The 27,692-nt window shown below is 44.2% G+C and overlaps 1 protein-coding gene across 2 annotated transcripts in view; it reads left to right on the forward strand.

The window, feature by feature from the left end:
• The first annotated feature begins 284 nt into the window (after positions 1 to 284).
• The window catches only part of LOC109895949 (GAS2-like protein 2A), a 54,427-nt gene continuing 27,019 nt past the window's right edge, over positions 285 to 27,692 (forward strand). The window contains exons 1-2 of one of the 2 annotated variants that reach the window (XM_020490074.2): positions 285 to 795; positions 1,762 to 2,730. In XM_020490074.2, the coding sequence (XP_020345663.1) occupies positions 2,047 to 2,730 (684 nt within the window). In that variant the 5' untranslated portion in view covers positions 285 to 795; positions 1,762 to 2,046. Of the gene's footprint in view, positions 796 to 1,416; positions 2,731 to 27,692 lie in introns of those variants that run through there. The other variant, XM_031829995.1, reaches the window with a different exon arrangement.

The following is a 27,692-nucleotide window of genomic DNA, read 5'->3' on the forward strand; positions in this document are numbered from 1 at the left end:
AGCCGAATCCACTCATTTGAATGGGTGTCCGTGTGTGTATGTATGTATGTGTGTGTGTGTAATAGATATATATCTCACCGATTTCCCCAGAATGCTTAATGCACATGCTCGTCTGAGGGACGGATTACATCACTGGTAGAGGACTTCCCTTATACTGCTTTCTCCTCCTCACCCCTCACTCCTTTTACATTCAGCTTTCAATTCTACATAATGAACCACAGCTAAAATTATTAGCCCAACACAATCTGCTTAAATAGAATTACTTTCGCCTCCCGCCAAAGATCTCGAAGGCACAGCAAAACTAAAGTGGAGTTAGTGTGTTGACAATCTTTGAAGGCTAAACTGTAGACTTTTCTTGGTCGTTACATTGTAATATTAATTTCTGCTTCCTTTGGAGTAATCTGGATACTAATTTGGACCAATTTGTCCTGTAGTAAAATGGGCATGCCTGAATTTGATGCAGTCTTCGGACGTAGGCTGCCTGATGACCTGCTAATGTTTCCTTGGCAGGTTTTGTCTGCCTTTTCAAGCCGGAGGAAATAGACTCGCCTCCCTCTCTTTTTTCTTGCCCCGTGTCCTGGTGTGAAAGTGATTTGGTGTTTTAGCAATGACATAAACAAGTGTAAGGACAGATGGTGAGGGTGTGCTTTTTAAAACGACTAGGGTGTCATTAATTCTACACTTTTGAACTCGTTCAAAGTGTAGGCAATATTACAGCTCTTGTTCTGGGGGATGGTTTCAGTTTGTTTCTTTCGACAAACGTCGTCCTTGACAGAAAATGTACACAGGTCAAAGGTATGTAAAGAATGAACATGTTTTTTATGAGAATGAAGTTGTATAATTGAGTAAATCTTGGTCATGAACATTAACCACACAGTGAGGTCATTGCGTCATTTGAAATATTGTCAAGATAGTATAATGATGGTATTTTCTTTGACGGCTTATGATGTGCATTTAAAGACGGTGATCGCTTACCCGTGGTCCGTTAATTCTCGATGTCATGTTTTTTCTCACCATGTGAACACTTATGTTCTTTATCTTCTTATGATAGCTGTAGCCTAATGTAAACATGCGTTCCACCCTTTTATCAGTACACTAACTTCACGAGCTGATATTACATTATTATAGGCTACTGCAGGTAATAATGTAGGCCTTTGTAGCCTAACAACCTACTTGATCTTAAATGCCCACAGCTCATGTGCCATATCCAACGTATTAATGCGCATCTGCATGGTACAGTGTGACAGGTTGTCAATTGTCAACTCTGCAATTGAAGGCTATATCCTACGCAATAGGTGTTTCATTCAAAAAGAATGGCTACCGTTTTTCAGTGGTATAAACCCTAGGCTATGCTATATTATTGTCAAGCGGTGGATACAGGGTTAAGTTTTTCCCCCTTCTACCGGCGCTTATCCCTCATAATGGGATATGCCACTGAATCGCTCTGCCTGTCTCTTGTCTAAGCTAGAGCCGGTCAGCATGCTTATAGCAGGAGGCGGTGCAATATGGGCCGAGCAATTAATGAGCGGGGGACGATGTTACTCGGCAAGGGAACTGTTAAGCCTGCCACTGGTCCTTGTGGAGTCTTTATATTGAGGGAGACTGCGAAGAAGTGATTTGGACCATCCAGGCAAACCAGCAACATGACTATCGCAACGCATTGTATATTCACCGGGGTAGGATCTAGGGCACCGGGAAGCTTTATTCATTGGGTGTGTATCCATCTGTAGCTAACCATACCGGTTTCTCTCTCTCCCGCAGTTGGAGTTCGGTGAGAAATAGCGATGCTATCATTATAGGAAACTGATATCACGCAGACATCCGGAAACGCATCCACGCGCCACGGTTTTCTAGCATGATGTCAATATGCTTTAACAATACAAAGGATTCATTCAAGGACCTCGATTGAGATGCCGTATATGCGCGTTTGTCATGGGTGCGTCGACGCGGTTAATTTGCTCTGCTCCATACGGTTTTGGACTGTGTTTATGGAATGATCCCATCTGGAATGATTAAATAGCCTGCATTGATACATATTCCGACAATATGGCTGATCAGAGTAACATCCAGTCTGCTGCTTCCAAAAGCATCCGGCCGTTCAAGTCCAGCGAGGAATACCTGTATGCCATGAAAGAGGACTTGGCCGAGTGGTTTAACACGCTGTATGACCTGGATATAACGGCGGACACCTTTATGGAAGGGCTGGAGACTGGCTGTGCCCTCTGTCGGCATGCCAACAACGTGAATCGCGCAGCGCTGGACTTTCAACTGGAGTACCCAGAGGCTGCACAGTCATTGAGGATGCCAACCAAGGATGTGGTCTTTCAGTCAAGAAACGTGGTTCCTGGCTCGTTTTTGGCTCGGGACAACGTGTCCAATTTCATCGGCTGGTGTCGTCAGGAACTGTGGATCAAGGATGTTCTCATGTTCGAGACCAACGACATAGTGGAGAAATGCAACGAGAAGAACTTTGTGCTGTGCCTGCTGGAGGTGGCGAGGCGTGGCGCCAAGTTCGGCATGCTGGCCCCGATGCTGATCCAGCTAGAGGAGGAGATCGAGGAGGAGATCCGGGACCAGGAGAACCTGGGGGAGCCCAGCCCAAGCCTGCTTCCAATAAGCAGGGCTTTCGTTCGGAAAGAAAGTGTGGTGGATGAACCCGAGCCTGCCCCCTATGCACATTGGCAACAGAAACAGAGGGTGCTGTGTGACATGAGAAACTTAGATGAGTTGGTAAGTAACACCTCTCGGGTGTATTGTTTCACTGATATACCTACAATTGAGTTTGGGAAAAGGAAAGGAAAAATTACTGCACAGCATGCCCTCCTATTACATTTCCATAAGTGTTTAGTATGCCTAGCTGTTAAGAGCATTGGGCCAGTAACCGAAAGGTCGCTGGTTCAAATCCCCGAGCTGACTGGGGGAACAATCTGCCGTGCACTTGACCAAGGCACTTAACCCTAATTGATCCTTTAAGTCACTCTTGATAACTGTCTGCGAAATGACTAAAATTTCAAATGTAGGATGCAGACCGTTCTTAAATACACTGCTCAAAAAAATAAAGGGAACACTTAAAACAACACAATGTAACTCCAAGTCAATCACACTTCTGTGAAATCAAACTGTCCACTTAGGAAGCAACACTGATTGACAATACATTTCACATGATGTTGTGCAAATGGAATAGACAACAGGTGGAAATTATAGGCAATTAGCAAGACACCCCCAATAAAGGAGTGGTTCTGCAGGTGGTGACCACAGACCACTTCTCAGTTCCTATGCTTCCTGGCTGATGCTTTGGTCACTTTTGAATGCTGGCGGTGCTTTCACTCTAGTGGTAGCATGAGACGGAGTCTACAACCCACACAAGTGGCTCAGGTAGTGCAGCTCATCCAGGATGGGACATCAATGCGAGCTGTGGCAAGAAGGTTTGCTGTATCTGTCAGTGTAGTGTCCAGAGCATGGAGGCGCTACCAGGAGACAGGCCAGTACATCAGGAGACGTGGAGGAGGCCGTAGGAGGGCAACAACCCAGCAGCAGGACTGCTACGTCCGCCTTTGTGCAAGGAGGAGCAGGAGGAGCACTGCCAGAGCCCTGCAAAATGACCTCCAGCAGGCCACAAATGTGCATGTGTGTGCTCAAACCGTCAGAAACAGACTCCATGAGGGTGGTATGAGGGCCCGACGTCCACAGGTGGGGGTTGTGCTTACAGCCCAACACCGTGCAGGACAATTGGCATTTGCCAGAGTCACCAAGATTGGCAAATTCGCCACTGGCGCCCTGTGCTCTTCACAGATGAAAGCAGGTTCACACTGAGCACATGTGACAGTCTGGAGACGCCGTGGAGAACGTTCTGCTGCCTGCAACATCCTCCAGCATGACCGGTTTGGCGGTGGGTCAGTCAGGGTGTGGGGTAGCATTTCTTTGGGGGGCCGCACAGCCCTCCATGTGCTCGCCAGAGGTAGCCTGACTGCCATTAGGTACCGAGATGAGATCCTTAGACCCCTTGTGAGAACATATGCTGGTGCGGTTGGCCCTGGGTTCCTCCTAATGCAAGACAATGCTAGACCTCATGTGGCTGGAGTGTGTCAGCAGTTCCTGCAAGAGGAAGGCATTGATGCTATGGACTGGCCCGCCCGTTCCCCAGACCTGAATCCAATTGAGCACATCTGTGACATCATGTCTCGAGGTCTGGGAGGAGATCCCTCAGGAGACCATCCGCCACCTCATCAGGAGCATGCCCAGGTGTTGTAGGGAGGTCATACAGGCACGTGGAGGCCACACACACACTACTGAGCCTCATTTTGACTTGTTTTAAGGACATTACATCAAATTTGGAACAGCCTGTAGTGTGGTTTTCCACTTTCATTTTGATTGTGACTCCAAATCCAGACCTCCATGGGTTGATAAGTTTGATTTCCATTGATCATTTTTGTGTGCTTTTGTTGTCAGCACATTCAACTATGTAAAGAAAAAAGTATTTAATAAGAATATTTAATTCATTCAGATCTAGGATGTGTTATTTTAGTGTTCCCTTTATTTTTTTGAGTAGTGTACATTCTCCCATATTGAACAAAAATAACTATCAAATTTCCTAAAACAACACATCCCCAGCCCTTGTCCAAGAGAAAAACACATTCAATGTTGTTTCATGGTGCAAAAGCAACCCATGGAACAGTTGAATGCAGTCCTGACCTATAGGAATGCTCTCCCAGAGTTAAAAACATTACTGTGCCAGAAGTGAGGTCCCTTTCGTAAAAACGAATCTCCCTGATATGTTGACTCCCTGCTCTCCTGTGTGTGTTTAGAGTGCATGCTGCCTTACTGTGTGTTTGCCTCCTAATCCACACATTCTCTCACACACAGGCTCTAAAAGGCTGTGTAGGTAGGTAGCTGGTGACATTTTAAGGATTCCTCTAGGGAAATGTCACTTCAGCCCTGCCCCTACGAGGTGGTTGGCAATCAGGGGAGCTACTGCTCCTTCTTATTTGTTCATGTGCTTCTTATTTGTTCATGTGGAACAGTGCAGCTGTATGGTAAGTATTATGGTAGCTGGACACATTCTGACATCAGTGTTATACACAATCTATTATCTCTTTATAACTAACTAAGATGCTTCCATTTGCATGCAGATGGGGTGTAGTGTGTTCCCCCTGGGCTGTCTTAAAGCAGTCTTATACACCTCAACATCCAGTCCCACTGTGTGTGTGAGCATGAGAGAGGCATTGTTAGAGACAGAGAAACTAGCAGGCAGACCGGGGTTAGCTGCTGGAACGCGTGCTTAGGTTACGAGTGGAGAGGAATTCATATTTTGGTGCAGATGAGCAGAGTGAGGACAATGCCATCCTTTCACACCACAGATAGGAGTGGGAGGTAGACAGAGAGAGGGAGAGCCAGTCAGCAGTCAATACTCATGCTCACTTGGCCCTCTGTAGTAATTTTCACATGGCCAAGCACTAATTGCTTGATCACAACCATGAACACTTGCTTCTGAGGGCATACAGAGAGGTACTATGCACCCAACCCCTGACCTAGTACTAGTGCCCACATACACTCACTACCATAACTGGATACGCTGATATTACTATTACAAACTTTAATCTTGGTTGACTGCTGATGTTCCTTTGAGAATGTGTGAGGGCAAGGGGGTGAGACATGGTGTCTTACCTCATCACCCACCCACACCACTAAGGGATAGTGAGGGGACACAGCAAGTCAAGTGCATGTCCTTTTTCTAAGGGGCAGTATGACTCACCGTGCACGCTGAGTGAACTTCATACGATTCAGCTACCCTGAAAGCCTCTCTCTGTCTACCTGAATAAAGTGCCTGGATGCTGGAGGAAAACTGCCTGCATCAGCAACATGAGGCTCTCTCAGTAAGAAACCAGGAGGGCACAGAAAGGGGAACACACCAAAGCAGCATTATTAGTTACAGTCCTGCATAGTACAAGAATATAGCATTACTATACTGCAGTGTTCCTGTAAATGTGCTAAAGCATCCTGTTCCAGTTAATGCAGCTCTTTGAAATCCCTTTTGGTCTATAGATCTGCTCATACAGTATTTGATTTCTCTTTTGGAACTGACCTTGTCTGGATCATAGTGGCATTGAGGCAGGCCAGTCAATGCTGGCCCATATCTGGACTAAATGGACCAGCAGTAAATGAACTTAAATCGTACTTTTGTACAACTGGAGGGGTTTTGATCCAATAACAGTCAACAAAGCCAGCCACTGAATATCCACTAACCCTCAAGGCATTATGGGTCATCCACAACCTTAGTCACCGGTATTCTCTGCATTGCACTTGCCTCGGCCTTCCCATACTCTTGTATTTCCAATATAGATACTTCCCAGGAGATTGGTCTCTGTGTAATTACTGGAAACGTCATGAGCGCTAGATGGGGAGGGAGAGAAAGTAAGTTGAAGGGCTTAGTGATATTATCATTGGTCCACAGCTGTGTCACCAGCCGTGTTTCCAGTGTGCAGAGCAGTCAGTCATGCAGCCACGGCTGTTTTCTTGCATTGTGCTGGCCTTGTGGAGTGTCAGGAGGTTGGCCCTCTCTCTCGCAAGTCTTTTATTTTGAATAAAGGGAATTTTCATTTAAAGCTCTAAGCCCCTGGGTTTGAATAGTGTCTTTTGGCAAATCAGTGATAATCAAACTCTATTTTTGAACGTTTGTCACTAGTTACCACAGCCACAAAATCAAAAATGTCTATTGTAAAAATTCATTAAAGCAAAAATGATAATTTTAGAAAAATAAGGTTAGGGTTAGGCATAAGGATATAGGTGTGGTTAGGTTTAAAATCAGAATAGGTGGGTTTAGCCATAATTATCGCTGTGGTAACTAATGACAACCGATAGCCTCCTTCACACTAACTTTATGTTAGTGTCTGTCTTGATGACAATGATTCAAAGGGTTATCATATGAGCAATTATCAATCAATGACACTCAATTTGCTCTATTAATTAACCACCAGACGGCTAAGGACAGAAGTTCACTAACCTGGTGATCAGCTTTGCTCTATGGGTTAACTGACTTAGGCCTAAACTGTTGAAGTGCCAGCAGGAGTCTGGCTCAGGGATAGTTTTCTGATCTCTCCTATGATGCCATTCTGTCAAATTGTGGATAACAGAATGTTCTTACTGTCATCCATTACATTAAACTATTTATCAATCCAAGCAACTTCTCTTCTAAAATATATTACACCCGCACGCCTGACTAGCATCACCACCCTGGATGGTTCCGACCTTGAATATGTGGACATCTATAAGTACCTAGGTGTCTGGCTAGACTGTAAACTCTCCTTCCAGACTCATATCAAACATCTCCAATCGAAAATCAGATCTAGAGTCGGCTTTCTATTCCGCAACAAAGCCTCCTTCACTCACGCTGCCAAACTTACCCTAGTAAAACTGACTATCCTACCGATCCTCGACTTCGGCGATGTCATCTACAAAATAGCTTCCAACACTACTCAGCAAACTGGATGCAGTTTATCACAGTGCCATCCGTTTTGTCCCTAAAGCACCTTATACCACCCACCACTGCTACATATTCGTCGCCAGACCCACTGGCTCCAGGTCATCTACAAGTCCATGCTAGGTAAAGCTCCGCCTTATCTCAGTTCAATGGTCACGATGGCAACACCCACCCGCAGCACGCGCTCCAGCAGGTGTATCTCACTGATCATCCCTAAAGCCAACACCTCATTTGGCCGCCTTTCTTTCCAGTTCTCTGCTGCCTGTGACTGAAACGAATCGCTGAAGTTGGAGACTTTTGTCTCCCTCACCAACTTCAAACATCTGCTATCTGAGCAGCTAACCGATCGCTGCAGCTGTACATAGTCTATCGGTAAATAGCCCACCCATTTTTACCTACCTCATCCCCATACTGTTTTTATTGATTTACTTTTCTGCTCTTTTGCACACCAATATCTCTACGTGTACATGACCATCTGATCATTTATCACTCCAGTGTTAATCTGCAAAATTTTAATTATTCGCCTACCTTCTCATGCCTTTTGCACACAATGTATATAGACTCTCTTTTTTCTACTGTGTTATTGACTTGTTAATTGTTTACTCCATGTGTAACTCTGTGTTGTCTGTTCACAATGCTATGCTTTATCTTGGCCAGGTCGCAGTTGCAAATGAGAACTTGTTCTCAACTAGCCTACCTGGTTAAATAAAGGTGAAATAAAAATTAAAAATAAATAGAAAACACTCTTGAATAACGCAACAATTCACCAGCATGTGCAGGTAATTTAAGGGTTTATTGTCTTGTACGTACACATTAAATTAGCAGACAATTTTAAATGTTTTTATTTAACCAGGAAAAGCCCATTGAGACCTGGTCAAGAAGGCAGCAACAATCAATATATTACACAATCAAAACATACAACATGAAAAAAAAAAAGCATTTACACTCCTCTGTTAGTCTCCCATCAATATTTTAAATTAATTCAGTGGCACTAATATATCTAGATGAAGCATGGATTGTAGACTATTCCATGCCTCTTGTGCACAATACGAGAAGGCAGTCTTGTCTAATACTGTACATTTCCTAGCAATCACCTAGCAGACTGGGTATGGTAACTGCTGGTGGTGAAGGAGACCAGACTAGAGAGGTAAAGAGGGAGTTTAACCAAAAGGGCTTTGTAGGTGAATCGAATCAAATCAAATTGTATTGGTCACATGCGCCGAATACAACAGGAAAATAAAAGTAACTAATAATTAAACCGCAGCATTAAAATAATAAGTAAGTCTATATACAAGGGGGTACCGGTACAGTCAATGTGCGGGGGGGCACCGGTTAATTTAGGTAATATATAGAGTTAGTGACTATGCATAGATTATAAACAGAGTAGCAGCAGCGTAAAAGAGGGGTCTGGGTAGCCCTTTGATTAGCTGTTCAGAAGTCTTATGGCTGGATGTAGAAGCTGCTTAGAAGCTTTTTGGACCTAGACTTAGCGCTCCGGTACCGCTTGCTGTGCAGTAGCAGAGAGAATAGTCCATGACTAGGGTGACTGGAGTCTGACAATTTTTAAGGCCTTCCTCTGACACGGCCTGGTATAGAGGTCCTGGATGGCAGGAAGCTTGGCCCCAGTGATGTTCTGGGCCATACGCACTACCCTCTGTAGTGCCTTGCGGTCGGAGGCCGAGCAGTTGCCATTACCAGGCAGTGATGCAGCCAGTCAGGATGCGCTCGATGGTGCAGCTGTTGAGGATCTTTTCAGTCTCCTGAGGGGGAAGAGGCATTCACGTGCCTTCTACACAATTGTCTTAGTGTGTTTGGACACATACAATGTAGCTTTCATGCGCATATAAAGTGAGGTACAATCTATCATTTGGTACAAGGTACAATGGTGGGTGAGTGACTTGACATTTGTAATAAAGTGCTAGGATGCATGATAAACAGAGTCCGGAGAAGGCTGCATGCATATACAACAAGTCACCATAATCAATTACAGAGAGAAAAGTGTCCTGAACAGCCAGCTTCTTTCTAGCCATATGCGGGAAGCAAGCCTTATTACAAAAATAAAATCCCAATTTCAATTTAGGCTTCCTCACAAGATTATCCATATGAACTTTAAAGGACTTGTCATCCAACCATATATCTAGGTATTTGTAGGATGACACTTCAAAGGATAAGCTGCTAGATATGACAATGCTAACCTTCTCTGGCTGAGTGCTAGCTCTGGTAAAGGTCATGAATTTATTTTTTTGTACATTCAATACCAGTTTGAGACCACAAAGGGAGGCCTATAGGGACTGAAAAGCAGTCTGGAGCTCTTCAACAGCCTGAACCAGAGAAGGTGCACATGAATATATGACTATCATCTACATATAGATGCAGCTTTACTGGTTGTATCCCATTTCCCAAATCATTAATACACATTGAGAACAACACAGGAGCTAAAATGGAACCCTGGGGCACACCTCTATTAATCTTAAGAAAGCTAGACTTGTGATTGTCAGTATATACACATTGTGTTCTGTCAGAAAGATAGTTCCTAAACATATTTACTGCCCCTTCACTGAGACCAACGTTACTGAATCTAGCTAGCAACAATTCATGGTCAACTGAATCAATTGCTTTTGATAAATCAACTAACAGAGCAGCACAATGTTGCTTTTCATCAAGTGCATTTATGTAATTTTCCACTGCCATAGCTGCAGTTGTGGTGCTGTGCACTAATCTAAAGCCAGTATGTTCTTTTCAGTTAAGATGTTTTCTAACTGTGAGTTCCCTATGGATTCATAGACTTTGGCCAGGATAGGGTTTGGACATGGGACGATAGTTATTAGCATCTGAGGGATCTCCAACCTTTAGCAGTGGGAGAACATAAGCTGATTTCCAAATACTGGGTATGGAATTGGTCAAGAGACTCAAGTTGAAAATGTGAACCACAGGTTCAGTAAGAATACCAGCTGCTATCTGTAGGAGGTAGGGATCCAAGTTGTCTGGACCTGCAGACTTTTTAGTGTCTATTACCTTTAGTGCTTTATAGACCTCAGCACAATACACAGCTAACTCCTGCTAGCTAGGTAACAACATGCTTACGTTGGAATATCAATAATGAACGTTTACAACTCCCATACGAATATAAAAGTACAGTAACGTTATCATGCAGTATCATTCATATTATAATATAGCTAGGTAGTCGACACCAGAGATGTTAGAGAAAGGAGATGCTAGGAATCACATTGGGCAATGAATGTTGAAACGTATAACCGCCCACCCAGCACTGTCGACCAGTCGCGTTGTCACGCGGTTGCTAAGCTAATCATCACGCAATCCCTTCTCACAACTCTGAAAAGTTTTGTAATGTTGTACTTCTTAACAAAAGTTATGCTGATGTTGGGTTTTTGAGCTAGCACCCAATTGACTTACATTCACTCGTTGAAGGAGCGCTCTCATTGTCCAAGAATCACCCAGAACGCAACGCGCGGCCCATTGATGACGCATGGGAAACATAAACATTGGACGTAAAAAATACAAAAAAACGAAAAGTATTTCTGGCTACATAGCTAGGTAACGTTAGCTAAACCAAATCATTTCTGCATCTTTCTCACATCAAATCAAGCTTTATTTTTTTACTGCACATTTCAGACATGGAATGCAACGCAATGTGCTTTACAGGAAAAAAAATGAAAATAAAAGTTTAAATATTTACTACACAACAAACAAGGTTTTAAAAAAGAATGACAACTGAATGACTAAAAAGCCCCCTAAGGAAATGCAAAGCTACAAATATGTTTGAAGATCTCTTTTTTAAGAGAATGTTTCGGCCCCCCTCAGGTTCTCTGGCAGGCTATTCCAGAGGTTTGGGGCATAATAACTAAATGGCTGCCTCTCCATGCCTCTTGGTCCTAGGCTTTGGGAGTGTTAAAATATCAGTACTGGGCCTCCCGAGTGGCGCATTCTGTTTGTACACTTGTTTACATGGATATGCTTCTTAATTAAACCTATTTGCAACGAGCCATTACACTTCCTTATTATCATGGCATTTAATTATCATTCAGGTTATTACCTAATCAACATATGAAGAAAGGCCAAATTGGAGAGGATCTGTTGCATTTTCGTATTGACACAACATTAATGGGTCAAAATAAAAATGCACTATACAGTACCAGTCAAAAGTTTGGACACACCTACTCATTCCAAGGTTTTTCTTTATTTAGACAAAAAAAAAAATTACATTGTAGAATTATAGTGAAGACATCACAACTATGAAATAACACATGGAATCATGTAGTAACCAAAAAAGTGTTAAACAAATCAAAATATGTTTTATATTTGAAATTCTTCAAAGTAGCCACCCTTTGCCTTGCTGACAGCTTTGCATACCCTTGGCATTCTCTCAACCAGCTTCATGAGGTAGTCACCTGGAATGCATTTCAATTAACAGGTGTGCCTTGTGGAATTTCTTTCCTTCTTAATGCGTTTGAGCCAGTCAGTTGTGTTGTGACAATGTATGGGTAGAATACAGAAGATTGCCCTATTTGGTAAAAAAACAAGTCCATATAATGGCAAGAACAGCTTAAATAAGCAAAGAGAAACGACAGTCCATCATTACTTTAAGACATGAAGGTCAGTCAATCCGGAAAATTGTAAGTACTTTGAAAGTTTCTCCAAGTGCAGTCGCAAAACAATCAAGTGCTGTGATGAAACTGTCTCTCATAGGGCCGAGGGATCTCAGAGTTACCAGAGTTACCTCTGCTGCAGAGGATAAGTTCATTGAGTGGCGCAGCGGTCTAAGGCACTGCATCTCCTTGCAAGAGGTGTCACTACAGTTCCTGGTTCGAATCCAGTCTGTCACATCTGGCCGCGATTGGGAGTCCATAGGGCAGCGCACAATTGGCCCAGCGTGGCCCGGGTTTGGCCGGAGGTAGGCCGTCATTGTAAATAAGAATTTGTTCTTAACAGACTTTCCTAGTTAAATAAAATAAATAAATACAAATTAGAGTTACTAGCCTTAGAAATCGGCAATTAACTGCACCTCAGATTGCACCTCACAGAGTTCAAGTAAATGACACATCTCAACATCAACTGTTCAGAAGAGACTGCGTGAATCAGGCCTTCATGGTCGAATTTCTGCAAAGAAACCACTACTAAAGGACACCAAAATCAAATTGATTTATATAGCCCTTCTTACATCAGCTGATATTTCAAAGTTCTGTATAGAAACCCAGCCTAAATCCCCAAACAACAAGCAATGCAGGTGTAGAAACATGAGTTGGCTATAGGAAAAACTCCCTAGAAAGGCAAAACCTAGGAAAAAACCTAGAGAGGAACCAGGCTATGAGGGGTGGCCAGTCCTCTTCTGGCTGTGCCGGGTGGAGATTATAACAATAAGAAGAGACTTACTTGGGCAAAGAAACACGAGCAATGGACATTAGACCGGTGGGAATCTGTCCTTTGTCTGATGAGTCCAAATTTGCGATTTTTGGTTCCAACTGACGTGTCTTTGTGAGATGCAGAGAAGGTGAATGGATGATCTCCGTAAGTGTGGTTCCCACAGTGAAGCATGGAGGTGTGGGGGTGCTTGGCTGGTGACACTATCTGTGATTTATTTAGAATTCAAGGCATGATTAACCGGCATGGTTACCACAGCATTCTAGAGTGATACGCCATTCCATCTGGTTTGCGCTTAGTGGGACTATCATTTGTTTTTTAACAGGACAATGACCCAAAACACACGTCCAAGCCGTGTAACGGCTATTTGACCAAGAAGGAGAGTGATGGAGTGCTGCATCAGATGACCTGGCCTTCACAATCACCCAACCTCAACCCAATTGAGATGAGTTGGAAAAACAGAGTGAAGGAAAAGCAGCCAACAAGTGCTCAGCATATGTGGGAACTCCTTCAAGACTGTTGGAAAAGTATTCCATGTGACTACCTCATGAAGCTGGTTGAGAGACTGCAAAGCTGTCATCAAGGGAAAGAGTGGCTACTTTGAAGAATCTCAAATATAAATATATTTTGATTTGTTAGACACTTTTTTGTTACTACATGATTCCATATGTGTTATTTCATAATGATGATGTCTTAACTATTATTCTACAATGTAGAAAATAGTAAAAAATAAAGAAAAACCCTTGAATGAGTAGGTGTGTCCAAACTTTTGACTGGTGCTGTATATACAAAAGTGCTTCTGGAAGCAACGTCAGCACAATAACTGTTTGTCGGGAGCTTCATGAAATGAGTTTCCTTTGCCAAGCAGCCATACACAAGCCTAAGACCACCATGCGTAATGCCAAGCGTCGGCTGGAGTGGTGTAAAGCTCGCCACCATTGAACTCTTGAGCAGTGGAAAAGCATTCTCTGGAGTGATTATTCAGGCTTCACCATCTGGCAGTCCAACGGACTAATCAGGTTTTGGCGAATGCCAGGAGAATGCTACCTGCCCGAATGCATAGTGCCAACTGTCAAGTTTGGTGGATAAGTATGAATGGTCTGGGGCTGTTTTTCATGATCCGGGCTAGGCCCCGGTGGGAGTGGGGCTGACGGACAGCCGGCTGACACCAGACCAGAGGTTGATGGATGCAGAGAGATGGGACGAGGCCAACTCTGAGAAACAGAGAGCTGTGAGGAGGAGGAGAGAGGCAGAGGCCACAGATGCACTGGACAACGGTAACACACCGAGAAAGTGGGCAGGGTGGAGAGAAAGGTAAAGGGAGAGTTGATAAAGAAAAAGACTGATAGAAAGGGGCTGGGTGGAGAAGTGGGGAGAGAGGACACTTCAGACATTCCAGAAGTAGGGCTGGATTGATTGAGGGATTTCTATAAAGGTATTTTCTTCAGTCACATAACTTTGAATCATTCCTCCAGGTCCCATGACCTTTATGTAAATTATTATGAGAATAACAGTATTACCTGAAGTGAGCCTCACGACAAATGGAGGGGTAATGACAGGTCAAGTAGAGGAAAATAACAGATTAGGATTGAAGTGAAGAGCTACTGAAGGCTACTAGGGGAAGATTGTAGAGAGAGGACACAACAGACACTTCTAATCCTGGTAACATTGTTATAGTCCAACACTCTGTGTAGCGCTGTGACCTATTGTAGGCTGTATTTGATGTACCCATGACATGTCTCTCTTTTCCTCCCTCTGTTGGTGGTCAGAGTGTGATTATGATGACTCTGGTGAGTGGGGCTGGCCTGGCCCTGTTGTGCATCACCCTCCCCCACCCCCATATTTTTACGTTGACCCTCTCATTTGTGGTGGAAAAAGTACCCAGCTGTCATACTTAAGTAAAAGTAAAGATACACAATATATACAAAGTATGTGGACACCCCTTCAAATTTGTGGATTTGGCTATTTCAGCCACACCGTTGCTGACAGGTGTATAAAATAGAGCACACAGCCATGCAATCTCCATAGACAAACAGTGGCAGTAGAATGGTCTTACTGATCAGTGACTTTCATCGTGGCACTGTCATAGGATGTCACCTTTCCAACAAGTCAGTTCGTCAAATTTCTGCCCTGCTAGAGCAGCCCCGGTCAACTGTAAGTGTTGTTATTGTGAAGTGAAAATGTCTATAAGCAACAACAGCTCAGCCGCGAAGTGGTAGGCCGCATAAGCTCACAGAACGGGACCGGCGAGTGCTGACGTGCGTAACGCGTCACAATTGTCTGTCCTCAGTTTCAACACTCACTACTGAGTTCCAAACTGCCTCTGGAAGCAATGTCGGCACAGGAACTGTATGTCGGGAGCTTAATGAAATGGGTTGCCATTGCCAAGCAGGCACGCACAAGCCTAAGATCACCATGTGCAATGCCAAGCGTCTGCTGGAGTGGTGTAAAGCTCGCCACCATTGGACTCTGGAGCAGTGGAAATGCGTTTTCTGGAGTGTTGAATCACGCTTCACCATCTGGCAGTTCGACGGACAAATCTGGGTTTGGTCTGGGGCTGTTTTTCATGGTTCGGGCTAGGCCCCTTAGTTCCAGTGAGGGGAGATCTTAACGCTACAGAATACAATGACATTCTAGACAGTTTGGGGAAGGCCCTTTCCTGTTTCAGCGTCACTGATAAATAGGCTATGGACATGTTGCATGTATTTTGTATTTGTATTTTAATTATTGTCATTTTCGTCTTCATATTATAGCATAGATGTCCCCATCAGGAATAATGGGACCTATGTCATCCAAAAAGTTCAAATTTTGACTCATCTGTCCATAGAACATTCTTCTAAGAGTCTTGATGATAATCCAGGTTCTTCCAGGTGCTTTTTGGCAAACTTGAGTCAATGTTTTGGATGACATTAGTCCCATTATGTCTGGTGAAAACCAAACACTGCATTCCACAGTAAGAACCTCATACCAACGGTCAAGCATGGTGGTGGTAATGTGATGGTTTGGGAATGTAAAGTATATTTCTGTCATTGTTGTTTGTTAACTCAGGTTCCCTTTATCTAATATTACATTTTGGTTGAAGATCTGATAATGTTCAGTATCAAAATATGCAAAAATAGAGAAAATCAGAAAGGGGCAAATCCTTTTCACGGCACTGTACACGGGGTACCAGTACCGAGTCAATGTGCAGGGGTACAAGGTAATTGAAGTAGATGCTGTATGTATGTACAGTGGGGAGAACAAGTATTTGATACACTGCCTATTTTGCAGGTTTTCCTACTTACAAAGCATGTAGAGGTCTGTAATTTTTATCATAGGTACACTTCAACTGTGAGAGACGGAATCTAAAACAAAAATCCAGATAATCACATTTGATGATTTTTAAGTAATTCATTTGCATTTTATTGCATGACATAAGTATTTGATACATCAGAAAAGCAGAACTTAATATTTGGTACAGAAACCTTTGTTTGCAATTACAGAGGTCATATGTTTCCTGTAGTTCTTGACCAGGTTTGCACACACTGCAGCAGGGATTTTGGCCCACTTCTCCATACAGACCTTCTCCAGATCCTTCAGGTTTCGGGGCTGTCGCTGGGCAATATGGACTTTCAGCTCCCTCCAAAGATTTTCTATTGGGTTCAGGTCTGGAGACTGGCTAGGCCACTCCAGGACTTCTTACGGAGCCACTCCTTAGTTGCCCTGGCTGTGTGTTTCGGGTTGTTATGCTGGAAGACCCAGCCACAACCCATCTTCAATGCTCTTACTGAGGGAAGGACGTTGTTGGCCAAGATCTCGCGATACATGGCCCCATCCATCCTCCCATACGGTGCAGTCATCCTGTCCCCTTTGCAGAAAAGCATCCCCAAAGAATGATGTTTCCACCTCCATGCTTCACGGTTGGGATGGTGTTCTTGGGGTTGTACTCATCCTTCTTCTTCCTCCAAACACGGCAAGTGGAGTTTAGACCAAAAAGCTCTATTTTTGTCTCATCAGACCACATGACCTTCTCCCATTCCTCCTCTGGATCATCAAGATGGTCATTGGCAAACTTCAGATGTGCCTGGACATGCACTGGCTTGAGCAGGGGGACCTTGCCTGCGCTGCAGGATTTTAGTCCATGACGGCGTAGTGTGTTACGAATGGTTTCCTTTGAGACTATGGTCCCAGCTCTCTTCAGGTCAGTGACCAGGTCCTGCCGTGTAGTTCTGGGCTGATCCCTCACCTTCCTCATGATCATTGATGCCCCACGAGGTGAGATCTTGCATGGAGCCCCAGACCGAGGGTGATTGACCGTCATTTTGAACTTCTTCTTTTTTTAACCTTTATTTAACTAGGCAAGTCAGTTAAGAACAAATTCTTATTTTCAATGATGGCCTAGGAACAGTGGGTTAACTGCCTGTTCAGGGGCAGAACGACAGATTTGTACCTTGTCAGCTCGGGAGTTTGAACTTGCAACCTTCCGGTTATGAGTCCAACACTTTTAACCACTAGGCTACCCTGCCGCCCCTTTTCAGCCTCCTCAGGGGGAAGAGGCGTTGACGTGTGTGTGTGTGTCTGTGGACCATGATAATTCCTTAGTCATGTGGACCATAATAATTCCTTAGTGATGTGGACCTTGATAATTCCTTAGTGATGTGGACCTTGATAATTCCTTAGTGATGTGGACACCGAGGAACTTGAAGCTCTCGACCACCATAGTCCCTGTGCCCAAGAACGCCAACGTATCCTGTCTAAATGGACTATCACTCCACTACAGCCCTGTCGATATGGATGATGGCGTGCTCGGCCCTCCGTTTCCTGTATTCCTATCAGCTCCTTTGTCTTGCTGACATTGAGAGAGAGGTCTCTGACCTCAGTGTAGACAGTCTCATTGGTGATCAGGCCTAACACTATCGTGTCATCTGCAAACATAATGATGGTGTTGGAGTCATGCACATCCACGCAATCGTGGGTGGGAGTACAGGAGGGGACTAAGCAGGCACCCCCGAGGGGCCCCTGTGTTGAGAGTTAGCGTGGGGGATTTGTTGTTGGCTAGCCCATAGTACCTGAGGACGGCCCATCAATGAGTCCAGGATCCAGTTGTAGATGGAGGTTTTTAATCCCAGGTCCTTAGTTTAGTGAGGGCACTATGGCTTGGAGGGCACTATGGCGTTGACCGCTGAGCAGTAGTCAATGAACAGCATGAACAGGTTGAAAATGTCAGTGAAGACACTTGCCAGCTGGTCAGCGTATGCTCGCAGTGCAGGTCCTGTCCTGGTAATCCATCTGGCCCTGCGGCCTTGTGAATGTTAACCTGTTTAAAGGTCTTACTCACATCGGCTACGGAGAGCGTGATCGCACAATCGCCTGGACCAGCTGGTGCTCTCATGCATGGTTCAGTGTTGCTAGCCTCGAAGTGGGCATTGGCGGTATTTAGCTCGTCTGGTAGGCTTGCGTCACTGGTCAACTCAGTGCTGGGTTTCCCGTTGCAATCCATGATAGTTTGCAAGCCCTGCCACATCTGACGAGCGTCAGAGCCAGTGTAGTAGGATTTGATCTTGGTCCTGTATTAATGCTTTGCCTGTTTGATGGTTTGTCGGAGGGTATAGCAGGATTTGTCATAAGCATCCGGATTAGTTTCCCGCTCCTTGAAAGCTGCAGCTCTATCCCCAGTGCTCAGTGCGGATGTTGTCTGTATTCCATGGCTTCTGGTTGGGATATGTATATATGGTCAATGTCGTCAATGCACTTATTAATGAAGCTGGTGACTGATGTGGTAAACTGCTCAATGCCATGGGCTGAATCCCGGAACATGTTCCAGTCTGTTCTAGCGAAATAGTCCTGTAGCTTAGCGACCGCTTAATCGGACCACTTCCATATTGAGCGAATCACTGGTAGTTCCTGTTTGAGTTTATGCTTATAAGCAAAAATCCAGAAGAGTTATTTGCCAAGTCGAGGGTGAGGGAGAGCTTTGTATTGATCTCTGTGTGTAGAGTAAAGGTGATCTAGAGTTTTCACCTCTTGTTGCACAGGTGACATGCTGGTAGAAATGAGGTTAAACTGATTTCAGTTTTCCTGCATTAAGTCACTAGCCACTATGAGCGCTGCCTCTGGGTGAGCATTTTCTTGTTTGCTTATGGACCTATACAGCACGTTGAGTGCGGTTTTACTGCCAATATCGGTTTCTGGTGGTAAACAGACAGCTACGAAAAATATAGATGAACGCTCTTGGTAAATTAGTATAGAATCATGAGGTATTCTAACTCGGGCGAGCAGAACCTCAAGATTTGCTTAATATTAGCGATCACGCACCAACTGTTGTTAACAAAGAGACACACACCCCCTCCCCTGAGCTTCCCTGACGCTGCGGTTTTGTCCTGCCTGCCGAATATATAGTAAAAACTGAGTTATATTTAAGCAACGACTGAGAAACAGGATGTTACAGTTTTTCAGATCACGTTGGTTGGATAGTCTCGAACAGAGCTCATCCAGTTAATTCTCCAGTGATTGCACATTCGCCAGTTGAACGGATGGTAGAGGCTATTTATCCACTTTAATACATGCATTAACAGAATGTAACCAAATGGAAGGTATTCACGGTAAATAGCCTGTTATTCAAAAGGTAGGCTACCACATGGGCATTCATAAAATTGCATTGTGGGCTGACAGTATAGCCTAGGCTATTCATTCTACTTTGCAGGGATAGGAGGATGGCATTTTTTTTGCTGTCTTGCCTAGGGTGGTATATCGACCAGGACAGGGCCTGATCAGTGTTGATTAGTCTATAAATTAAGAAAAGATTCTGTATCAAGTTATACCATGCCAGGTTGGAGAGGATTGGGGCATTGTCCATTTGACACAACATTAGCCTCAGAGCCATAACAACTTTTTTTTTTTTTTTACCTTTATTTAACTAGGCAAGTCAGTTAAGAACAAATTCTTATTTTCAATGATGGTCTAGGAACAGTGGGTTAACTGCCTGTTCAGGGGCAGAACGACAGATTTGTACCGTGTCAGCTCAGGGGTCTGAACTTGCAACCTTCCGGTTACTAGTCCAACTCTCTAACCACTAGGCTACCCTGCCGCTAACCTTGTCGACTGCTGTTGAATAATTAATGAATAGTCCAAACCTTTTTTAAATACCTATTTATTTCATTACTAGCAAGCAATGAAAATGTACATTTGTATAAATGAATGTTCACCTCTTGAAACTAGGGGGCACTATTTTTATTTTTGGAAAAATAACGTTCCCAAAGTAAACCGCCTATTTCTCAGGACCAGATTGCTAGAATATGCATATAATTGACAGCTTAGGATAGAAAACACTCTAAAGTTTCCAAAACTGTCTGTGAGTATAACAGAACTGATATTGCAGGCGAAAGCCTAAGAAAAATCCAATCAGGAAGTGACTCATGTTTTGAAACTGTTGTGTTCCTATGCACCCCTATTGGCCAATGAAAGGGATATCAACCAGATTCCTTTTTCTACGTATTCCCTAAGGTGTCTACAGCCTTTTGACGTAGTTTCATGCCTTTATGTTGAAGAATGAGCGTAAACGACTACATTGCGGAAGTGGCCAGCTGAGGGCTCAGAGTGATTCTTGCGTAAAAGACGTAAAAGACTACGAGGTAGTCATTTTTCCTCTCGCTCCTACTGAAAAGCCAATTGCCCCGGTTGATATATTATCAAATAGATATTTGAAAAACACCTTGAGGATTGATTATAAAAAACGTTTGCCATGTTTCTGTCGATATTATGGATATAATTTGGAATTGTTTTCGGCGTTGTCGTGACCGCTATTTCCGGTGGATTTCTCAACATAAGGTGACCAACAAATGGAGGTATTTTGGGTATAAAAATAATCTTTATGGAACAAAAGGAACATTTGCTGTCTAACTGGGAGTCTCGTGAGTGAAAACAACCGATGCTCATCAAAAGTAAAGAAATAATTTGATTGCTTTTCTGATTTTCGTGACCAAGCTTCCTGCTGCTAGCTGGACATAATGCTATGCTAGGCTATTGATAAACTTACACAAACGCTTGTCTTGCTTAGGCTGTAAAGCATAATTTCAAAATCTGAGATGACAGGGTGATTAACAAAAGGCTAAGCTGTATTTCACTATATTTCACTTGTGATTTCATGAATATGAATATTTTCTAGTAATATTTTTTGACCGTTGTGCTATGCTAATTAGTGTAGTTGATGACAATTCTCCCGGATCCGGGATGGGTAGTTCACGCATTCATTTTTTGCTGAAGTGCCATAGCCTATAGTGCTCTACACCCCTGTACATCTAGCAGATTAGCTGCTCCTGCATCAAAGATGTATTTTACCTTTAATTAACAAGGCAAGTCAGTTAAGAACAAATTCTTATTTTCAATGATGGTCTAGGAACAGTGGGTTAACTGCAGATTTGTACCTTGTCACCTCAGAGATTCGATCTTGTAACCTTTCAGTCCAATGCTTTAACCACTAGGCTACGCGGCCGCCACTTTGAAGAAGAGATGTAGAACGTTTAACCTCAACAGACAGTTTAAGTTAGCTTAAAAATGTCTTATAATCATTTAGCAAACACTCCCACTAATAGGTAAATTTAATCTACATGAAAAGAAAGTTAATTAAATAAAAATCCAAAAATGAATGTAGGCCTATTTTAAACGGTTTTGACAGTTATTTTATTTTCAGAACTGTCAGTGACACAAATCAAATCAAATCAAATCAAATTTATTTGTCACATACACATGGTTAGCAGATGTTAATGCGAGTGTAGCGAAATGCTTGTGCTTCTAGTTCCGACAATGCAGTAATAACGAACAAGTGATCTAACTAACAATTCCAAAAAAAACTACTGTCTTATACACAGTGTAAGGGGATAAAGAATATGTACATAAAGATATATGAATGAGTGATGGTACAGAGCAGCATAGGCAAGATACAGTAGATGATATCGAGTACAGTATATACATATGAGATGAGTATGTAAACCAAGTGGCATAGTTAAAGTGGCTAGTGATACATGTATTACATAAGGATGCAGTCGATGATATAGAGTACAGTATCTACGTATGCATATGAGATGAATAATGTAGGGTAAGTAACATTATATAAGGTAGCATTGTTTAAAGTGGCTAGTGATATATTTACATCATTTCCCATCAATTCCCATGATTAAAGTGGCTGGAGTAGAGTCAGTGGCATTGACAGTGTGTTGGCAGCAGCCACTCAATGTTAGTGGTGGCTGTTTAACAGTCTGATGGCCTTGAGATAGAAGCTGTTTTTCAGTCTCTCGGTCCCAGCTTTGATGCACCTGTACTGACCTCGCCTTCTGGATGACAGCGGGGTGAACAGGCAGTGGCTCGGGTGGTTGATGTCCTTGATGATCTTTATGGCCTTCCTGTAGCATCGGGTGGTGTAGGTGTCCTGGAGGGCAGGTAGTTTGCCCCCGGTGATGCGTTGTGCAGACCTCACTACCCTCTGGAGAGCCTTACGGTTGAGGGCGGTGCAGTTGCCATACCAGGCGGTGATACAGCCCGCCAGGATGCTCTCGATTGTGCATCTGTAGAAGTTTGTGAGTGCTTTTGGTGACAAGCCGAATTTCTTCAGCCTCCTGAGGTTGAAGAGGCGCTGCTGCGCCTTCCTCACGATGCTGTCTGTGTGAGTGGACCAATTCAGTTTGTCTGTGATGTGTATGCCGAGGAACTTAAAACTTGCTACCCTCTCCACTACTGTTCCATCGATGTGGATGGGGGGGTGTTCCCTCTGCTGTTTCCTGAAGTCCACAATCATCTCCTTAGTTTTGTTGACGTTGAGTGTGAGGTTATTTTCCTGACACCACACTCCGAGGGCCCTCACCTCCTCCCTGTAGGCCGTCTCGTCGTTGTTGGTAATCAAGCCTACCACTGTTGTGTCGTCCGCAAACTTGATGATTGAGTTGGAGGCGTGCGTGGCCACGCAGTCGTGGGTGAACAGGGAGTACAGGAGAGGGCTCAGAACGCACCCTTGTGGGGCCCCAGTGTTGAGGATCAGCGGGGAGGAGATGTTGTTACCTACCCTCACCACCTGGGGGCGGCCCGTCAGGAAGTCCAGTACCCAGTTGCACAGGGCGGGGTCGAGACCCAGGGTCTCGAGCTTGATGACGAGCTTGGAGGGTACTATGGTGTTGAATGCCGAGCTGTAGTCGATGAACAGCATTCTCACATAGGTATTCCTCTTGTCCAGATGGGATAGGGCAGTGTGCAGTGTGGTTGAGATTGCATCGTCTGTGGACCTATTTGGGCGGTAAGCAAATTGGAGTGGGTCAAGGGTGTCAGGTAGGGTGGAGGTGATATGGTCCTTGACTAGTCTCTCAAAGCACTTCATGATGACGGATGTGAGTGCTACGGGGCGGTAGTCGTTTAGCTCAGTTACCTTAGCTTTCTTGGGAACAGGAACAATGGTGGCCCTCTTGAAGCATGTGGGAACAGCAGACTGGTATAGGGATTGGTTGAATATGTCCGTAAACACACCGGCCAGCTGGTCTGCGCATGCTCTGAGGGTGCGGCTGGGGATGCCGTCTGGGCCTGCAGCCTTGCGAGGGTTAACACGTTTAAATGTCTTACTCACTTCGGCTGCAGTGAAGGAGAGACCGCATGTTTTCGTTGCAGGCCGTGTCAGTGGCACTGTATTGTCCTCAAAGCGGGCAAAAAAGTTGTTTAGTCTGCCTGGGAGCAAGACATCCTGGTCCGTGACTGGGCTGGGTTTCTTCCTGTAGTCCGTGATTGACTGTAGACCCTGCCACATGCCTCTTGTGTCTGAGCCGTTGAATTGAGATTCTACTTTGTCTCTGTACTGGCGCTTAGCTTGTTTGATAGCCTTGCGGAGGGAATAGCTGCGCTGTTTGTATTCAGTCATGTTACCAGACACCTTGCCCTGATTAAAAGCAGTGGTTCGCGCCTTCAGTTCCACACGAATGCTGCCATCAATCCACGGTTTCTGGTTGGGGAATGTTTTAATCGTTGCTATGGGAACGACATCTTCAACGCACGTTCTAATGAACTCGCACACCGAATCAGCGTATTCGTCAATGTTGTTGGCTGACGCAATACGAAACATCTCCCAGTCCACGTGATGGAAGCAGTCTTGGAGTGTGGAGTCAGCTTGGTCGGACCAGCGTTGGACAGACCTCAGCGTGGGAGCTTCTTGTTTTAGTTTCTGTCTGTAGGCAGGGATCAACAAAATGGAGTCGTGGTCAGCTTTTCCGAAAGGGGGGCGGGGCAGGGCCTTATATGCGTCGCGGAAGTTAGAGTAACAATGATCCAGGGTCTTTCCACCCCTGGTTGCGCAATCGATATGCAGATAAAATTTAGGGAGTCTTGTTTTCAGATTAGCCTTGTTAAAATCCCCAGCTACAATGAATGCAGCCTCCGGATAAATCGTTTCCAGTTTGCAGAGAGTTAAATAAAGTTCGTTCAGAGCCATCGATGTGTCTGCTTGGGGGGGGATATATACGGCTGTGATTATAATCGAAGAGAATTCTCTTGGTAGATAATGCGGTCTACATTTGATTGTGAGGAATTCTAAATCAGGTGAACAGAAGGATTTGAGTTCCTGTATGTTTCTTTCATCACACCATGTCACGTTGGCCATAAGGCATACGCCCCCGCCCCTCTTCTTACCAGAAAGATGTTCGTTTCTGTCCGCGCGATGCGTGGAGAAACCCGCTGGCTGCACCGCTTCGGATTGCGTCTCTCCAGTGAGCCACGTTTCCGTGAAACAGAGAACGTTACAGTCTCTGATGTCCCTCTGGAATGCTACCCTTGCTCGGATTTCATCAACCTTGTTGTCAAGAGACTGGACATTGGCAAGAAGAATGCTAGGGAGTGGTGCACGATGTGCCCGTCTCCGGAGTCTGACCAGAAGACCGCTTCGTTTCCCTCTTTTTCTGAGTCGTTTTTTTGGGTCGCTGCATGGGAACCATCCCGTGGCGCTGGTTGTAAGGCAGAACACAGGATCCGCATCGCGAAAAACATATTCTTGGTCGTACTGGTGGTGAGTTGACGCTGATCTTATATTCAGTAGTTCTTCTCGGCTGTATGTGATGAAACCTAAGATGACCTGGGGTACTAGTGTAAGAAATAACACGTAAAAAAACAAAAAACTGCATAGTTTCCTAGGAACGCGAAGCGAGGCGGCCATCTCTGTCGGCGCCGGAATTAATTAATTACAATTACTGTCACAGGCCTACCTGTAGTGTGTTGTTCTCTCAGCTGTGGGCTTGGAAAGCACTCAGGCCCTGGAGTTAGTGGCCTACATAGAACTCTAATACAGGCTCATATACAATAACACATACATAACATACTTGGCCACTGATGCACTTACACAGCCATTAAAACTGTCCCTTAAAACAAATTAGCATAATAAAAAAATTACTGTCAAAATCTGAATATAAAAATATGTTTTTTGCATGGGCTGCATCTCAATCCACCACATGCGCTGATGCCAGCCTTCCGCATCTGCGGTGGAAGGTGGCAGAGCTACATCGATGTTTGTCAGACCAGGAGACATCCTGAAAATTGGTCTTCTCATGAAAACATTGGTAGCTTCCCAACGGTTTAGCTTACAAACTAATATGACCCCCTCTATGGAAACATCACCAACATGATGGTGTTTTTCTCTTCGACCCCCATAAGCGTCACAAACAAGTCGGTACAGCCGATCTGCCAACTTCTGTCTGCAGCGTCCAAACAGTTTGGGGTACACACTAATATGATCCACCATCGATAGTAGGCTACATGTCGTTTTTTTGTTCTCGGACAACCACAAGACTCATCTGAAGGTAGCCCGGTACCAGTAAAAAAAAATGAGAGTATATATGGAAGTAGTTTAGTGCCCTTACACCTTAGGGTTGCACATTCACTTACTACATTCAGGTTTTACACACACATACCGACACATACATTTTGCTGGCCAGCATGCACCCTCAAGGACAATAATGGCAGACGCTGGGAGCTCTGCCTGCGTTCTAAAAGGATGCCTTTTTGATTATTTCTCTCTCTCTCTCTCTCTCTCTCTCTCTCTCGTTGTTTCCGCAAAATTGTTTGTGTCTACTCCTCACCCTCAGGCTTAAATACTCGGCCTCTGGTTTGTTTCATAAACGCACAACTACCCCCCCACAACCCCCATCCCCCAACTTCTTCCCTTGGAGACGATAAGGCAACAAAGAAAGTATGATTTGTTGGTGGCAGGAGAGAGGAGAAGGGAAGAGACTGCCAGTGATGCCAACGCTGTAATCTATGGAGGTCATCTCACACTGAGATGGTCTGATGGGCCCTGGTGGTCTGGGAGTAGACACAGGAAGAGGAGCAGGCACTGGGGGGGGAGGGGGCTGCTGTATGACCACTTATGGTGCAGTTCATGCATTCAGAAAACAAGGAGAAACACAACAACAGATAGTATGCCTGGAGTGTCTTTACTGTACACTCTGCTACACCCGACTAATGAATTTTACACACAGGGAAAGATAGAGGGAGGGTGAGAAAGAGAGGAAAAGTAGGTCATCATGGCTTGCAGTGTGTCAGGCTCATGGGCTTTGCTGGGAGAGCATGTCTCTGTTTCTGTTTGCAGCGTCACACACACACACACTTCTTGGGATAGTATTCTACATGAGATCAGTGTGCAGACTGACTGGGCCCGAAGTGTTTTATCATTTTATGGTGATTTATTAGTTCAGCTGACTCTAATACAGAACAGACCTCTGTCTCTTCTGCTCTCCATCATGTGACAGGACACAGACCAAAGGGCTGACTTCACAGATTGGTGTTGGTTATATGTCAATATTGTAGTGTCTAGCTACATTGACAGTTAAAACTGTGTACTTGTGCATGTGCTTAACATTCATGTGTGTTTTTGTTTGGGTGAGTAGTCTTGTTTTGATGCACCTCCCCCAGCTGAGCCTTGCTTGGAGTCTCAGGTGTAGACTGGCAGAATCACGAATCACTGTCTATTGCCAGTCACTCGTATAACATTGGCTGACAACAGACAACAGTCTAGTCTGATGATAAAATAGTAAAGCACTGTTCCATAGTAAGCTATGGACTGAGATTAGAGTGGTCTGGCTCCTCAATGGTGATCAGAACAACTAACCAGTTCAAGCATCCCTCCTTTATTTGATTTTGAACTAGAAATTACTCCAACCCTGTTTCTGAAATTGTTAGTTTCTCCTAAAGTCAGATACACGTTCCTATTTCTGCACAAGGAATAAAAAAAATTCTGTTTGAATTGTAAAGAGTCCAGTTACATACAGTAATACTAGGTCTGTCACTGTGTCCTCTGCATGGCAATGTGATGTGTTAAGATGGAGGCAGTGCAGTGTTGTTATCACGGCTGGTTTCAACCCCTCCCCCAGACACTTGTTTTTTATTTTGTCACACAGCGCTAAGCAGAAGGGCTGTCATGTAGTTTTCTTTGGGAAACCTATCTTGAAATTCTAGGTAGGCCGTCCCCTTTAAGCAACGTTACTAATACAATTCACCGTACTAAAATACAGAGCTGTTTATTGTTGTGACTGATCGTTTTTATAAAGGTTGCAGCATCAACCAAGAACCAATTATAATTGTACACTTCATTTCTAAGTAACAGTGTTGCCATTCTTTCCATAGTCCCAAACTAAATGTTCTTGGTTTTAGTTGACATTTTTAGTCCCTGTTCTCACCATCCTCAGCTGGTCTAGTCTGTTGGTGTAGCATACAGTAGGGAATAGTGTTCTTACAAGTACCCACATCAAATCAAACTTTATTTGTCACATGCACCAAGTACAACAAGTGTAGACTTTACCGTGAAATGCTTACTTAAAAGCCCTTAACCAACAGTGCAGTT

This window comes from Oncorhynchus kisutch, linkage group LG8 (genome assembly GCF_002021735.2).
Source record: "Oncorhynchus kisutch isolate 150728-3 linkage group LG8, Okis_V2, whole genome shotgun sequence".
In the NCBI taxonomy this organism is placed as follows: domain Eukaryota; kingdom Metazoa; phylum Chordata; class Actinopteri; order Salmoniformes; family Salmonidae; genus Oncorhynchus; species Oncorhynchus kisutch.